General features: G+C 48.2%; 1 protein-coding gene across 2 annotated transcripts in view; it reads right to left on the reverse strand.

Moving 5' to 3' along the window:
• The window catches only part of SLC38A8 (solute carrier family 38 member 8), a 288,727-nt gene that overhangs the window by 182,649 nt on the left and 87,964 nt on the right, over window positions 1-18,114 (reverse strand). For both annotated transcript variants that reach the window (XM_085639943.1, XM_085639942.1), the window contains exon 3: window positions 10,140-10,302. In XM_085639943.1, coding sequence (XP_085496069.1) covers window positions 10,140-10,302 — 163 coding nt within the window. The remainder of the gene's footprint in view (window positions 1-10,139; window positions 10,303-18,114) is intronic.

Raw genomic sequence — 18,114 nt, forward strand, 5'->3', positions numbered from 1 at the left:
GTGCCCCCATGGCAATGCCATTAGTAAACTAAGAGGAAAATCTGTTGTCATGTGCTTCTTTGTGTGGCCTAGATTCATATTAAACGTGGAGCAACATTATTAAATGAAATCCAGAAGAGAGGTTGTTTATTTGTACACAGTACACACTGAATTGGCATTTTCTTTTTTTTTCTTTTTTTTTGAAACCGTTTATTACAAAGTTCAAAGAATATACAAAGATGGGCCTACAACCTTCAGGCCGGCCGCTAGCAAACAAGAGGAGCATAAGATACACACAGAAGAACGCAGGCAGCGGCAAAGGGAAACATACAGGAGTTAGCCGCGTTGATGGCCACACCATACGGACCACACATGACGGTTTCTTTTAAACATAAATAACAACAAACAAAATCCAACCACAAGGCAACCCACGATCGAAAACAGCAGCATGTACTCCCCTAGAAGGGGGACCCTACCAAACCATAGGAGTATCAAGGGGGGGGGAGAAGGTCAGAACAGGGACTGGGCGGACTCAGTGCCCGGTACCGGAGAGCTAAACCGGCTAAGGGGACGGGGAAGGCGATGGATCGGGCAATAACGGCGGGGCGCAGATTCCACCACGGTAGGCGTTCCAGGGGCCCCACACTTTCACCCATGTCCCAGGCTTACCTCTCGCTACATACACCACCTTTTCCCGAAACATGCACCAGCCCATATTTTCCTTCCAGGCCGAAACAGTCGGGGGCCTCTGGGAACCCCACAGTTGAGCAATATCGCGCTTGGCCACCATATATCCCAGAGTCACCCACCACGTCTGTGGCGCCGAATAGTCGGTTGGTTCCCACACGTTCAACAGGCATCTCCTCGCTTCGGGCAGCAGCGGCACACGCGTATCCACCCGCAGGACCTCATGCACACCACGCCAGAATCGCTCCACCTCTGGGCATTCCCACAAAATATGAAGAAAGGTCCCCAAAGAACCACACCCACGCTTACACAACCCGTCCACAGCATAGCCCATACGCAATAGCCTTGGCCCCGTTATGTATACCCTATGGAGTATCTTGAGCTGGACGAAGCGAAGGCGGGCCGGTATGGCCACCTCTTTCGGGGAGGCCACCGCAGAGACCCAGTCCTCGTCGTCCAGCTCCAATCCATCGGCAACCCAAGCCTCGCGAAGATCAAGCAGCAATCCCACGCGGTCATTGATCAGTTTTTTATAGATTAACGAGATCGTGCTTTCCGGTACATGTCCATCCAGCACTCTATCTTCCAGAGGGGAGTACTCCGGGATGGAGGCAACGTCCGGGAAGGCGGAGCATAGTGCATGACGGATCTGCATATACCGAAAGTACTCCCTGTCTTGCAACTGGAATTCCGTCTGCAACATCCCGAACGTTTTGAATCCCCCCCTCGTCCAGAGATCCCCCACCCTGCTAATGCCTATCATGTCCCACTTCTCGAAGCCCTTCGAGGTCCACAGGGAGCCCAACTGCTCAGATGCGTACAGTGGTGACGCCCGGGTCAAACGATCCTTCCACCCCATCGCTACATTAGCCGCGTGCCACACTCGTACCATGACACGCGTGGGGCCCGTAAGACGTGCGTCGAGCGAGCTGGAGTAGAGCGCTCGATTATAGTCACCACCCGGCAGTAGCATCTTATCCATTTCAAAGGCCGGGTTTAGGGCGGGCCCGTATAGGCCGTGATTAATCGCAGCCAGCTGGGAGGCCCAATAATACCGTTTAATATCCGGGAGGGCAATCCCCCCGTCATACCACGGGAGCGTCAGCTTCGCCAGGGCGATACGCGGTCTCCCGTCCCAAAACAGGCGGCGTTGCAAGCTCTCCACCTCGCGGAAGTAGCGCGCCGGGACGAGGTCCATTGTATTCTGCAGAGCGTACAGGAAACGCGGCAGCGACATCATCTTAAACAATGCCGCCCGGCCGAGCGGCGAGAGCGGCAAACGCCGCCAACGCGCAACATCCTCCTTCAGGCGCTGGAGGGGGGGCAGCAGGTTTCGATCATACCGGGCCTCCGCGTCTAGGGTGATGAAGATACCCAGGTACCTAAATCCCTGCGGGGCGATCTGGATAGGACAGCCCCGCGGAAGGATAGGAGCCTCCCCAGAGAGAACATACACGCACGATTTAGCCCAGTTGATGACAAGGCCGGAGTTACGACCAAATGAGTGCAATACATCAACCAGTACTATCAGTGATTTACGTGGGGAAGCCAGGTACAGGAGAATATCGTCAGCATATAGAGACACGCGGTCCTCATACTCGGGGGTCCAGCGGAGACCACGAATAGAAGGTTCCCACCGCAGCCACTGCGCCAGGGGCTCCAAGGCAAGCGTAAAAAGAAGCGGCGATAACGGGCAGCCCTGCCGCGTGCCCCTGCCCAACTCAAACGGAGCCGACACTCTACCGTTCACAACCACCTGCGCCAGTGGGCCAGAGTACAACAATTTAACCCAGCTGATAAACCCTGGGCCAAACCCAAATTTCGCGAGCGTCGCCCAAATATATGGCCATTCAAGTGTGTCAAACGCCATAGTGGCGTCCAAGGATGCCAAGATGGCCGGCTCCCGTATGAACGGGACACGTGCGAGCACCCCATGCAAACGCCGCAGGTTAAGCGCTGTGTTACGATGGGGAATAAAGCCGGACTGGTCCTGGTGGACCAAGTCACACACCACGCTGACCAGCCGATTGGCCAGAACCTTGGCGAGAATTTTGGGCTCCGCATTCAATAACGAAATGGGTCGATAGGATGTGACCCGGTCCCGTGGCCTCCCCTCCTTGTGGATAACCACGATGGTAGCCAGACGCTGGTCTAGCGGGAGGGAACCCACCGAGTGGGCCGCAAGGAACATAGCACGGAGATGCGGCGCCAGCGTATCCGGTCGCAGCTTATACAACTCGATGGGAAGACCATTAGGACCCATGGCCTTGCCGGAAGCGACCGAGCGTATGGCGAGGGCAATTTCTTCGGAGGTTGGAGCGGCGTCCAACAACACTCTGTCCTCCTCAGAAAGGGAAGGCAGCGCGATATCTCTGAGCAGGGCATGGGAATCCTCTTCAGAGCGGGAAGACACTGGGGAATATACCCCACGGAAATAGTCCGCGAAGCAGGAGACAATTTCCTCCGGTTCAGTGACACACACACCATTCGTTTTCTCAATCAACGGGACAACACGACTCGCTCTCTCTTTTTTATCCAGCCACGCAATCAATTTACCAGCCTTATCACCCACATCATACAGTCTCCCCTGTTGCTCTCTACTGAGGCCCCTGGCCGCCTCCGTGACGAGGGCCTTATAGGCCGCTTGCTTGAGTTGGAGAACATGTAATTTATCCTCCGTCACCCCACGTTCCAGATCCCCCTCCAACTCGGTTATCTCAGCTTCAACACGGGTCACCTCCTCCCGCTCGCGCCTCCGGGAGTGGGAAATAAGGGACAGGGCTTCTCCTCGGAGTACTGTCTTGAACGCCTCCCACAGTGAGACCGCCGATGACACAGACCCCACATTCTCGTCAAAATAGCGCTTAAGGGAGTTAATCAGCTCTGCGCGAATGGTGGGGTCACGCAGGTACCAGAAATTGATCGGGGTCACTCTACCCTCTCCCCTCGGCAAAACATCAAAGTGCAACAAGAGCGGGGAGTGGTCCGAAATACCCCGTGCCAAATGGCGCACTTCTCCCACCCTCCCTACATAAGCCGCTGGGACCAGGACATAATCTAGCCGTGAGAGACTACCATGGGCCCCTGAATGGAAGGTGTACTGTAGCTGCGTGGGATGTTTTAGACGCCAACAATCCACCAGCCCCAGGGTATCCAAGAGGCCAGATAACCACTCTTGGGCCCGGGGGAGATCCCTAGGGGGGTGACGATCCACAGTTCCGGAAACTACAGCATTAAAATCCCCCCCTCACCACTAGAATCCCCTCCGGAAGGCCAAGGAGGAGGTGCCCCAGGTCCGCAAAGGTGGTCGTCTGCAGCCCCGGTGGGACATATACTGACACAAAAACGACCACTCTGCCCTCCAGTCTGCCCACCAAAACCGTGTAACGTCCCCTATCGTCATGGCACACCTCATCAATCTCCAACGGGAGCGAGTTTTTAACCATGATGCCCACACCCCTTGAACCGGACGTGAAGCCCGCATGGGCCACAAGGCGGTAGCCCCGTCGATTCATAGCGCAAAAGGAGTTGCCAATGAGGTGCGTCTCCTGCAGAAAAACTATATCGGGCGAAGTTCGCTTCAAGAACTGCAGGACCACACCTCGTTTTATCCTGTCCCCCAGTCCATTAACATTCCAGGACAACAAACTCAGTCCCCTACCCCCCATCATAAACAGAAGTCATCACTCGTCCCCCAGAGAGCACTGTAGGGATAACACAAAGATACGTTTGCCTTGTGGTGTAAACGAACAACACCCCACCCCAACCCACCCATTCCAACAAAACTCCCCCCACCCTGCACGAGCCCGGACAGCCGCCCCCAACTTGCAGTGTGCCTGTCGCCCCTATAAAAAGAAACTAGCTAGACCCCCTAGAGGAGGAAAGAGTACCCCTTCTAGACCCCACACAACCTCCATGGGAGGGGAATGTACAAAGACAGACGCTTGATCGAAAGTAGCATCGTATTCGTCCAGAGTGAGGCCCAATATTGACCCCTCAGTCCCGATCCAGTGGGCCGCCTCCGCCCGCCGCCCCCCCCCCCCGCCATCTTGATCACGATCCCCAGACAGAGTGTCCAGCCAGTCCCCGGCCGCTTCGGGACGATCAAAAAAGTGCGTGCGACCATCCACCTCCACTCGCAGCTTGGCCGGGAAGAGCATGGCGTACTTTAAGTTCAGGTCCCGGAGTCCGCGTTTAACGCCGAGGAAGCTCAGTCTTTGCTTCTGGACCGCTTGGGTGAAATCAGGGTAAAAGTTCACCTCCATATTGTCCAACTTGACCGGCCCATGTAGTCTGGAAGCTTGCAGGATAGCGTCTCTGTCCCGAAAGTTAAAAATCCGGGCAATGAGAGGTCGCGGAGGGGCTCCGACCTTCGGCCTTTCCCCGGGAACCCTGTGGGCCCTCTCCACAGCAAAAAATTTACTCAGGCCCCAAGGCTGGAGATGGGTAGCGATCAGGTCCTCCACAAATAGATCCGCCGCCGCTTCCTCCCGTCCCTCGGGTACTCCGATGATTCGGATGTTATTCCTCCGGGCCCGACTCTCGGAATCCTCGAGGCGCCGATCCATAAGTGCGCTCGCCTGATTTAGCCGGCGTACCTCCAGTTGTAGTGCCGCCACCTCAGTCGTAAGGCCCGATGCGGTGTGGGCCAAAGAGTCAACTCGATCGTTGGTCTTGGAAAGATCGGCCCTCACCAGGCCAACGTCTACAAGGACCGCATCTATCTTCTGTGCCAGGGTGTCGAACCGCTGGCCCACCGAGGCCTTCATCTCGGAAATGGCGCCCATGACGTCGTGGAGAGTCAGATCCGTGGGCAAGTCCGGGGCATCAGAAGGGCCCTCAGGGGACTTGTGCGGTCCGCCAGGAGATCCCCTCTGGAGGGTATAGCGGTCCATGCTGTTGGCCGGATGGATGGTGCCACGTCGGGTCGACTTGGTCTTTGACCGATCCCCATCTTGTTTCGTGGCCATCGCCGCTGGTCCCACAATCGAACCAGCAACGCCGTAGAGGGCAGGCAATCAGGGCCACGAGCTCCGGGGGGGCCACCCCAGATCGGCGGGGTGGGCCACAGCAGGCAGGCAGGCCGGGTCCCCCAGCGAGGCCACACCAACACAAAAGGCTCCGCGATCTCACTTGCAGAAACGGCGAGAAAGCGAAAGCGAAAGTGCGGGCTACGCGACTCGCCAGGCCCGGCCCACCGTTGTTGTTCACTTTGCCACTGGGTCACCCCCCAACGCAAATCCGGGGTTCGGCGAGAAGAAGGCCGCAAACCTCAATCGGTGCTCACTCCGGCACCTGAGGTCCAATTCGAGAACGGAAAACGGGTTCCACCTCAGCTCAGGCTCACCAACACAGTCCCCTCAATCGAGGCAGGATGAATTCAGGATAAATGTAGGAGGTTGCGGAGGTCCTCGGGAGCCTCGCACCTACGCGGCCATCTTGGTTGCGCGCTAGGCTCCTCCCCCCTGAATTGGCATTTTCAAGGTACTTTCATATGTGAGAAGCACAAACAAAGAAGCAGAGTGAAAAATGTTTTTGCTTAAGACCATACACTGGGGTCAAGTGGGGAAGCGGGGATTGAGCCCAGGATTTCTGGTTTGAGGTTGTGCAATTCAGCCAGTAGAAGGACAGCTCTTTCTCTCCTCTCCTGTTTTACATCAAAGGTTGATGTTTTGTCTTTAATTCTTGGCACAGGAGTTCAGATTGTGGGCGACAACGGGCAGATGCCGCATGAAAGCTCAGCTGCTTTTCGGCTTGAGGTTCCAAGAGGACAGAGTTGAGCTTGCATTTGACTCAAACCTTCAATATGTGACTGGGTCTGGTCCCCTTCTTCCAGTAGTGTAGAATGTAAAGTAATAGTTGAATGCCTACCCAGACTCAAATAATCCAGCGGACCACTAGAATGAACGGCACTGGTACAGGAGAGGCAGGAAGTATACAGTCAATGGATGCAGAAGAGACTTTTGCATCAATAAAGGTCACACACATACACAGGCAAGTTCATTATAACCTCTAACTACTTCCAAGGGAATGTATATTTTTAAATTAGAATAGCAAGGCTTCACTGCAAAATCAAGATGGTGTCTAAGAAATAGATCTATGATCCACATGTCCTGAGCACTCCCCTCCTTCCCGCCACAATAACTCCCCAAAACACCCATTTAAGAGACAGCGTCACTTGTAATCCTACGTGCAGTGCCGGTTATGGATCATATCACATGCCAGAGAAGGAGGGGTTGTGGAGCAAGGCTCACCAACTAGAAGTATCTGTCGAAGTTTACTATCAACAGTGTAAGTCACTGGAATAGTAAAGGGTCCCATCACTGAAATAAAATCAAATGTTAAAGTAACGTTATGTAGTGAGGTACATTAGGGCCTGCACGGAGTCTCCATTTTGGTTTCACGTTTTAGCTTGACATCTTCTAATGGTGACTTTTTTTGTACATGTTTTACACTAACACGATAATGTACTGAGAAACTACTGTTTGTGCAGCTTATTCCTAGTAAGCATTGCTGCCTTGTTGTACGTACACTCTGTCCAAGGTTGGCACATAGAACAAAATTCCCTTCCATTCGCCTGTCCGGTTGGAGACAGCTCTAAGGCTCCACACAAACCATCGCATCAGCTCTGCACCTTTGACACAGTGTGATATAAACAGTGCTTTTATTAACAGCCTCTGGGCTTTATTCGGAAGAGAAGCCCTTTTGCTGGGATTATCCTGGAACGCAGTGCACTGTGGCAGAGTTGCAGCCCTTCTGACTCGGACCTCTATCCTACTGGAGACGATAACCTGTTCCACACAGACCTACTTACCATCATATCATACTCAGGTTTGGGAGTTAGGCAAACCCAATGGATCTGGCAGAGGGTACTCCCACTATGCTCTCAATAATACAGGTGGTAGTATTTGATAGGAGTATAATCACATAGTAATGTTATAATGGTTGAACAGTTTAACTTTTATCACCGTTCTCGTAATGCTGGTTACAATCCTTTGTTTCATCTGCTTTATAATTGCAGCTCATGCTTTCTATACAAGAATGCAGTTGTTTCAATAAATAAAAGAAAAAACATTTGTACCCTTCTTGTTTTACCGTGGGCAAATAAAAGTAACAACAAAAGGGTAGATCTGTTTCCACGATTACCGTGGGGAATAAGAGTGGTCATGTTAGAGGTTGCCAATAACATATGTTACCCTGGTAAGGTTAGGGGTTCAGATGGATCACTGTGAGCTAGCTAGGAATTGGTCCAACATTTTCTGAGATGCGTGAACTGAGTCCCCATATTCATTTCTGACGTTTATGTCGTCCATATACACAGTCCTACTTAATTTGTAGGGAGAACCAAGTTCCTCCAGATTCTGAAGCCTTGTTACATACCTAATGCCCTACTACGGATAGTCTTTACCTTGTATCAAAACCCTGACGGTCACTAAACCTACATTGAGAAAGGAAGTGGATACAAGTAGAAAAGTGGGTACTGTAAACACTGTTTACTCTATGGGAAGAGTTTACTCTGTAAACACAAGGAGATGATGAACAGAGCGCTGAAACTTTTCAGACACTCACCCCCAGTCACAGATCTGGGTTGAAGCCATCATCGTTCTTTTGCTCACTTTGCCACCTCAGTTCCCACCCAACTATATGTAAATCAGTCTTGACCCTGTGCCTCATGGGAACAGTCCAGCTTGAACTGCCAAACCAGGTCTTCCATGAACCGGAAACAAGCATCCTGGGACCGGTTTCGGGGTAACACCCCTAATCAGCCAGGCTAACTTGAATCCAGTGGCAAAGTAAGCAAGGGACCTACGCCTGTGCATACCCTGCAAACTTAGGGTGAACAAAGCAAAACACAAGGAGATGATGGCCGGAGAGCTGAAACTTTTCAGACACTAACCCCCAGTTCAAGCTAGCCTGGCTGATGAGGGGTGTTACCCCGAAACCAGTCCCAGGATGCTTGTTTACGGTTCAGGGAAGACCTGGCTTGGCAGTTTGGTCTGGACTGTTCCCATGAGGCACAGGGTCTAGACTGATTTGCATATAGCTGGGTCTGAACTGAGGTAGCAAAGTGAGCTGAAGAACAATGATGGATTCAACCCAGATCTGTGACTGGGGGTTCAGTGTCTGAAAAGTTTCAGCGCTCAGTCCATCATCTCCTTGTGTTTGCAAGAGTTTACTCTGTGCCACACTGTTTGCAGACAATGAAACACATGTGAAATACACACCAGAGTATTAAAATCTACTAAGAAAAGTGTATGCTCTATGCAAAACATTTCTAAAGAGCAACTATTCACTTAAAATAACCAGGGTCTCTTAAGTTACTAAAGGGCATGCTGCCTGAAGCCTTCATACTGTGACGATTAATCTGTTGAAGTTTACATCTACAGTGTAAGTCACTAGAATATTAAATGGTCAAAAGTGAAGCAGGCACCTCTGTATTACAACACTATAACCATCAAAAAGCATTCAGGTGCTGGTACAGTTGGCGTCCAACTCGTGATACTTCTCTGGACTGTGCACAGTGTTAGAGCGAAATATCCATCAATGTTTTCTTTAAGAAGGACATCCATTATGGTTTTCGTAGAGTGCGTTACCTCAAGTGTGTGGAAAATCATCTGCTACTTCGCTATGCTGCTCCTGGTGTACTCTGACATCAGTGAGAACCCAGGGGAACACTCATTGAGACAAGGCTCTTTTCCGAAGCCTTGCTAAGGACTAGCCAGAAAAGAGTACGTTCGGGCAGGGGGTCGAAAGTAAACTGTAGACCTGAGAGCATAGGGTAAGTGCACTACTCCTATACTGAAAAACAAAGTACACTCTCATGAGGGCTGAGGCAGCGGGCTCCTACCACCAAGGGCAGACAAATCCCACTGGAGTGTCTAAGAGGGTGTGTCTCCACCCTACCACCAAAGGCAACAATAAAGGGAGAGACCAGAGTCCCACTTCCATTAGTGTAGGATGGTACAATCTTTTGCTGAAATTACATATTTCAGTAAAGAATGCAACGGAGCGTGAATCGAAGTGTACTTTAAAGTGACCCACAAAAGGTGTCTGAAACAACACTTCAAAGATTTGAAATACAAGAGTAGCAAGCACTATGGAAGAGCCAGAGCACTAGACTCCCATATCTCGAACCTGCCCAACAATCAATGTTCTGGTCCATCAGCCAAGGGGTAATGATGCAGCGTCCAAGAGATTTTTAGACCATAGTTTTCAGCTAAAATAAATAAAATGCCAGTGGTGGCCCTGCTAAATTATACTGTTTAAATTATGCCCAAAGAAACAAAAACAGTTAAACAATAAATGATCTTTTAGACAAAGTTTGCCCAGTATGTCTTCTCCAACAATATTCGATCAAATGTTAACACGCACATTTTCTAGCCGTGGGACAGGTCTAGAAAGCAAATATTGCATGTGCCCTTCAGTCTACACACAAAGAATGCCCTCAGTGTTACTCTTTTTGCATCTCTTACCTTGTGTATTTCTGGAATTCTATCTCCTTGGGAATGGAGAGAGGAAGGATGAGCACAACACAGACAACCGACAAAGTGAAGCGCTGATCTGTGTACCAGTGACTTGGGTAGTCCATATCATCACTCATCGTTTCAGTTTCATTGAAGCTCAAGGAGTCGAACACTACAAAAAAAAGCATACACGTTTCATACATTTGATAAGAATCTCTGGAAAATTATACTTAGTAATCCAAGCATTCTTTTCCAAATCCTAGGCCAATTCACAGAGATTGCACTGGTGTAATTTTAGAACCACATTTGCATCAATTTGTCAGTGATGTACAGTAAGAAACTGGATTGTTGAGGATGAGTAACTAGCCACCTCAAGGAATAATCTCAGCCCTTTTTAGGGTGAACCCTCAAAGTCGCTAAATTAAACTGAGCTCAAGCCCATGTAGATATAGCAGGCAGACTTGACTTAGAGCAATGTGTAAAGTATTTATACAGTACTAAAACAGTAATAAAGTTGAAATGATAAAAAATAAAAATCCCAATCTGAATTTAATATCCAAAATGACAGCAATCCAATAAGGGGAACCAGAGCTATGAATCTTTTATGCTTTAAGTAGAAAGTGGCAATAGTAATCAACGGTCATGGTGGGCCAGGACTTGGAAGCAATTTAACGATGACCGCAATGGAGCAGGTCTCGTAAATATTAACCAAGTTCGACCTCAAAGATTTTACCTTCTGATTTCAGTCCTTTAAATTTGCAATCCCCCACAGGAGTACACTTCTAAATCACCCCCTCCCTAGGACTTCAAGGGAGGTACTTAGAAAGCCACAGGATGTCAGGCAGAGGGCAAACAACAGGGTACAGTTGTCACAGGAAAACGTCCTTTGTAACTTATAGTGTCCCTATAGCTTTAACAGGAGGTTAGCCTTATGATCCTGGGAGTCAACTACTTTGGGCTTGTCACAAAAGGGATTTCAGATCCAATCTTCCAAGGCCTCAGACCGCAATTTCAGTCTTCTTTTAATTTTCCATAGGCCCAGAATTGCTCTGAAAATGGTGCCTGAAGATGCCACATTCATGCCAGGCACTAGACAGAGTGTGGGAATGACTCCTGGGCATGCCCTACCCAATGAGATAAATGTTCCTAGGGTCAATGCTATGCATTTTGTGTACCTTCAAGATGTCAAGAGTCTTCTGTCACACGGTGTGGGTGTGTGTGTGTGGGTGGGTGTGGGGGTGGGGGTGGGTGTCAGTGTGTCAGTGTGTGTGTCATTGAGAGAGTGAGAGTGTCGGGGTGATGGGGGTTACTCTGGTAACCCTAGTGTCCTGACGCACCAAACACTAAAAGACATTTTGGAGCAGTCACTATACCCACAATACACCCTTAGAGAGGGCAGGCATATCCAGCAAACAGACAGTGGATGCACCAGAAATGTTCCAGCATCCCGTTTCTCCTCCTTTCAAGTGCCCCCTTATGTGCTATGGAAAAAAAACAGCAGATCTGGCAAGCAGATTTTGACACCAAGGATTGGAGCGTGCATGACAGGTGGGCGGGCAAAGGAAGGCCCTGTCGAAGTGATAGCAAACATTTGCCTGTGACCTCAAGGAAGTTAATCCAGCACAGAACACCACTGTCATCCTGTCAAGAGAACAGCTCCTCCTCTTTTCACCCACATCTTTGTTCTATGCTTTGGGAACCATTTTCACACCTCTTCAAATACAAATTACTGGCTGGCAGAAGTGAAAGAACACCTGAAAATGGGTCTCTAGAGGCTTCAGGCAGGGTAAAGATAACTTTCTAAAAGGACATTTACATTAAAACTTATGAAACCGACTTCACCACTGAGTTTGATCTTTAATAGCTATTAAAATATTTAATTTTTTTCTAGCTGTTTCATAACCGAAATTAGCATTATTAAATGTAATTATGTAAACCGTTGTTTTCCTATGGAACAGCCAGCCTTGCTACAGTAAAAATAGCATTTGGGGGCTTTTTCCAATGTAAGGACATGTTTAACATCGATTCCCTACATACCTTATGGACATTAATGCATACATAAAAGGTGACTTTCTTTTTTTTTAAGGGTTTTGACCGGTCAAAATGAGTTATTTTGGGAAGTTATTTATATGAAGTCAAAACTGCAACAGCCAGGCCACAAATGGTAAGCCTGCAGTCATGTTTACACTGTCATTGCATTGGATGCCACAGTGGGTGCTGCAATCCACTAATGGCATGTAACTTGCAGGTCCTGGGTACCCTTTGTGCCATATACTAGGGACTTCAAATAAGTAAAACATGCCAATCTAGGGTATGCCAATTTCACTATGTTGATAGATGAAGCACAGGCACTTTATCACTGATTATCAGGGGTAACGCGTACAGAGTTGTACAGCAGGCAAAAATATAGGATCCCGGAATCTGGGGCGACGCAACAAAAACACCAAATTTCATGCAAGTATCAGTCCAAATGTTGGTGCACAACGGCAGCAATTCCACCTCTGTAATCCATACAGGTTGATGCTTATGTTGTCCCCCACACTGCACAATCCAAGTAAATCAGTTAAGAGGATTCGATTGCACACCCATCATAAACAAATACATTGCATGTAATTTAGCCATACTATGTGGTGGAGAGGTACATTGATCTGCAACCTAGACATGGCCCCAGAGGGGAGGTGGGTTAATGGCCAGAGGTGCACACTTTAAAACTGTGCAACCTGGTTAAAGTTTTGCATTGGCTCAATCACAATCTCCCCAGGCTTACAAAAAAAATGTAAATCCGATTTTGTGCCGCATAATCCAGATGACACAGGCTCTGTCAGTATTAGATTTGTCAATTTGTGATAGAAACAGCATATCTTCCAATTTTGCAAACATGAAGCAAATTATAAGGCAAATGCAGTAAATCCATGGTTTGTGATCAATGCTACAGTCACCAAATTGCTAAATTGCATACATGACCCTTACCATTTCCATTGTTTTATTTCCAATTTATTCAAGAAAGGCGAGAAAAGGCTAAACATACTCATTCCCTATCAGTTGAAAGTTGGTCTCTTTCGAGGTGGCGACTGTTTTTGGCCGCTCTTGCTTCTAGTTATAATCCATATAATAAAAAGAAACCCAATTAGTCCCTTTGGCCTTGACACACTGCAAAGGGAATGAGACCAGGGGGGAGACTAGAGATCACGGACCTAGAATAATATTATCTGGCGACACAACTCCAACATGTAATACATTGCTTGGATACCAGGCCTAACTGGGAAAGGTCCTTGTTGGCAGGCACTCGTGATGGACAACAGTTAGGATCACTTTTGATGCATGGTAGGAACCTACCACATATGTTTCCTCACTTGATCTGATGGCCATACTATGAGAACGGATGGTCCAGACTCTAAGTGGGCACCATGCACCTGAAGTGGCAATATGTATTGTGCGTCCATTCGCCCAAATTGCACAGTTGATGTCCGTAGAGAGATGGCAGGAGGGAGGCTGTCTAATGTCATCTGACCTTTACCCTGGTGGTATATTTAGAACATTACAAGATGCAATGAGACCTATGCTTTAGGCCCTGGTCAGTTTTTTTGATATGCAAAGATTGCATCCATAGCACGACAACTCTGGCCTACATTTCCAGAGGCTCCTGACTCGGTTACTCACCTTTATCGAGTGCTGCGCACAGATAGACAAGTAAGGCCAATAAGGGTGGAGGAGTAATGGCAAACTCTCAGCAAAGAATCCCTGTACCGTAAGGTTTGGGCAAATGTCAATGCAAAAGTCTGTAGGATGTTGATATGCATAAGATTCAAGCAGATAAAGTTTAACATTATACATATGACTTTTCTATCCCCAATACAATCTATCCTGCACGAGATTACCGTTGTCCAAATAGTGCGACCCTTGAAGTCAATTTTCTACATATAGTTTGGCACTGCCCTCAGGTAGCAGCGTATTAGCGTGAGATTGCAGCCCAGCTCAGGTGAGCAATGGGCTGGAACATTCTATTGCTGATTAATAAATGCCACTTGGGCCGATTGCCTAGGTACATAAAACATAGCTTAGCAGACGATTTACGGTACTGGGACTGACAGTAGCAAAATGAAGTATAGCGATTCATTGAAGGAGCAGTAAACCCCCAACTAGTGAGAAGTGGGAGGGGATCTTGAAGGAATGGGCAAGTGTAGAAGAGGAACATATGAGAAGGATAAGAAAGGATGATAAATTACCTGAAGTGCTACTCGCATAAGGAGCAATACCACATTACCTGTTGGACCCTGAAGCATACTCAAAGCCAGAGACAGAACGGGGCGAGAACCTGGAGTTGCTGGGTGAGCTGGAGAAAGTAAATTGATCATGTTGATTGATTACCAGCTTCATTGTCTTCATCTGTATCAATCCTATACTGTACAAGGAGCAGGATTTGTTTGAACTACATGGAAGATATATGGGTAGGGTGGGTTGAGGGTGTTAATTCATAGTTATAAAGATAGCAAACAATTCCTTGTTTTATGAAACACAGTATATGTTGAAACATCGGAGTGATAATATTCTGTACAAGAATACTGTTAAAAAAAAAAAAATCAGTACCCATTGTTAGCTGCACTTTGAAGAACAAAACTAAGAGCCCCAATGATAACATTCAACGGAAATTGCCAGATGGTCATGGTCAACCATGCAAGGGTCTGTTTTGTCATCTTAAAGATGCTCCATAAGATCCTTGGATCACTCCCTGACATAGCCAAAAAGACAGTAGTCCATGCTCTACTGGTGTCCAGTAGAGACTACTGCAACATGCTGTGGCTGGGGGTTACCCATGCTAGAATTCTTAAACGTGTTCAGAATGCTGTGGCTAGAATGCTGCTCAACATCCCTAGATTCTCCTCTACGGGTTCTGCCCTTAGAAAGCGACACTGGATGAGGGAAAGAATCTCTTTTAAAGCATTAGGTTTCTGCCACTTAATTATGAACTCAAGGGGTCCTTGCTATCTAAATCCTCTGATCAAACTCGTCCTCCGAGGACATCTGGTGCTGCACTGGCTATAGTAATGGGATAACTAGAGTAAGTATGGGAGTTCGCTCCTTTAGTTATCGAGCTGCAAAACTGTGGAACTCTTTGCCTTTTGATCGGAGGCAGGAACTAGAGATATAGATTAAAAAAAAGCTCACAGTACCGATTCCCAAACACTGAATTCCTCCGATTCAAGAAGCACAACTCTGGAGTTTTGCAGGTTTGTTCTTATTTTTGTTATCTTTGAATAAACAAGTGCATCGTGCAGTAAAGCGATAGCCTACGAGTTTTCGCCGGCGTCTTCAAGAGCGAGCAAGCACACGCGAGCGAACACACCCCCACACGCAAGCGAACACACACACACCACCCCCCCCCTCCCGCTCACCAGTAGGTATAGTTCAGACCTAGTTTCCATAGGAAAAGCGTTTTGATTTGCTTATAACTTTGGTTCCCTTTGATGAACCTTCACGAAATGTTCCAAAGCGTGCATTTCTAATTCTAGCTCTGCATGGAAAGTTTTAGGGTGATCAGTCAAAAGGGGGCGAAAATAAAGGGGGGGGGGGAAAGTGCATTTCCCATGTTAATTCCCATAGAGATTTTAGACACAACTACACAGCCCAAACAGCTGAACGGAAGTGCACAACATTTGGTAGAAAAGTAAGAATTTGGTCTAGAAAGCATGCTTTTAGTGATTGGTTGTAAATCCCTTCTGTGGTTTTTGAGATATTAAAAACCTAATATGTATATCTAGCGATACAGACCCTCTGCAAATCTTGCCGATCTCATACAGAGATTGGATTTTTGTGACTCAGAAAAGTCCCAAATAAAAAGGTAAAGAAAAAAAAAAAAAAAAGGGGGGTGGGCAGGGTAGGAATACTCTGACCCCGTAGGCCTTCTGCTGGGGTCCCACAGGGACCCCGCCTGGCACAAAAATCATTCTATTTACATTTTCGCACGATAATCATTACGGATTTGCTGTGAATAAAAAACAGGCTTGTTTTTGATATTGCCCCCGGGTGGGCTAGGCCCAGGGGGGCATTATTAATATTATCTACCGGTTTCCCTGCAACTCCGTTGTTTGGAACACAATCTCATACAGATAAAACCACACCAAACAAATAACGCTGTTGCTCCTCATTATTCTTGTGTGTCATTAAGAACACACTGCAAAGCAAACAAATAAACATAGCCCCATTCTACTACGTTTGGTGGGTCTTGGGGATCTCAGAGGCTGGACTGCAATGATTAAATGGCAAGGCAGCCAGGATTTAGTGTCCCTAAAAACTGACTGCAACAAAGTTCATTTGGAAGAGGAATGCCGAACAAGGAGTGCCTGGAGCCAGAGCAGAGATTACAAATTCCCTATACAAATCTGACAGTGGATGATGGCACGAATAAACACACTGACACCAGACGAGCTACCCCATGACCGAGGGCACCAGACACAGCCAACATCTGCAGCTCTGTGGGCTTTTAGGAACAGGAAAAGCTACATCAGGAAACTTTGAAGCAAATAAGAGGGCAGAGCCAAAGATTTTACAAAGGCAGTATTACTCATTTCCAAGAGCTGTCAGGCAGTTTTTAAGTCGAGCATCAGCACGCATGCGCGGTCTGCAAGACCTGCTGCAACCATTACAGTGAGTGTAATCCCACCTGCTGCTTGCCATTGGTTTACTCCTCCATCACTCTTCTTTGTTGGCTTCCGATTGGTTGGCACTCCAGTAACATCACTTCCATTTTCTTTCAGGAGCACCGGCCAACTACATTTGTTACGCTGTAGATGTACATACGTCCCTTAGGGGACTACTACTTTCATTTCCACATGCGCATAACTTGTCTCCACACGGGTGCCACACATGTTTCAGCACGGCACCCGTTTCTAGGGATCTTGTTTATTGCTATTGTCCAGAAGTTGCCTCCGCGCAAGGCAGTCACTCCCGTCGCTAATTTTATCAAATGGTAACTTGATATTTCAGCTAGTACAAGAAGGACTGGTGGCACTGAGGCATCCACGGCACAGGGCTGTACAAAGCATAGGGAGACAAATGCAGCTCGTGGCCAGCGTTCTGTTTTCAGTTCTGCCTCTGCACCCTCCTCGCGTGTGCGCAGAACACCGGCATCCACCGGCCCCTGCACGCAGTCTACCCTGAACATGCACATTAACATGCACGTAATGTACCGTGCAAACGCTAGTAATCTGCACGCACACACGGTTTCTTACACACAGTTGCAGCCCATTCTGTGCCACACACACACCCACGCACAGTCATTCATACCCAGGCCCTCTTATACAAATCACCACATGTCCTTTTACACACCCATCACCATAGCAGCTGAAATGGAGGCCGGAAACAGGACGGTTGCAGGATTGCCTTTTTGGAGTTATTCCTGTTGCTGGTAGCTTTGGTGCTATGGGGCGACCAATTTCAGCATAAGAAAATGCTGTTCAGGGTGGAGAACATGGCAGTGGTGCAGGTCATTAACAGGCAGTCCACAAGGGACTCTCAGGTTTCGAATTTGCTAAGGGTATTTGTGTTGCAGTGCTTACAGCTCGATATGATATTTAGAGCTAGACACGTGCCAGGTGTGGACAATGACATTGCGGATGCCTTCTCTCATTCACAGTGGGGGACATTCCATGAACTGACTACAGACACGGACAGTATCAGGACCAGAATACCACAGCACTTATGGTCTGTAGGAGAAACAGGATGCTTCAATTGGTAGCTGCTCGCTAGCGGAGTTGACAAGCGCAATATTTGCAGGTGTCGGACAAGTTCTTGGCAGGGGGGTCATGGCACAGGTCTGAGGAGTGGGCCAGGATAGAGGATGTTGTACATTTTATAAGGAGACTGACGGAAAAAGGTCAGTCTAGAGTGACAATTTTGGGAAAACTAGCGGTCATTTCATTTATAGGTATATTGGGGGGGATGCACCGTCGGCAGGCGAGCTGGGGAGCAGGATCCTTGAGGGATG

The sequence above is a fragment of the Triturus cristatus genome, chromosome 12 (assembly GCF_964204655.1).
Source record: "Triturus cristatus chromosome 12, aTriCri1.1, whole genome shotgun sequence".
NCBI lineage: Eukaryota > Metazoa > Chordata > Amphibia > Caudata > Salamandridae > Triturus > Triturus cristatus.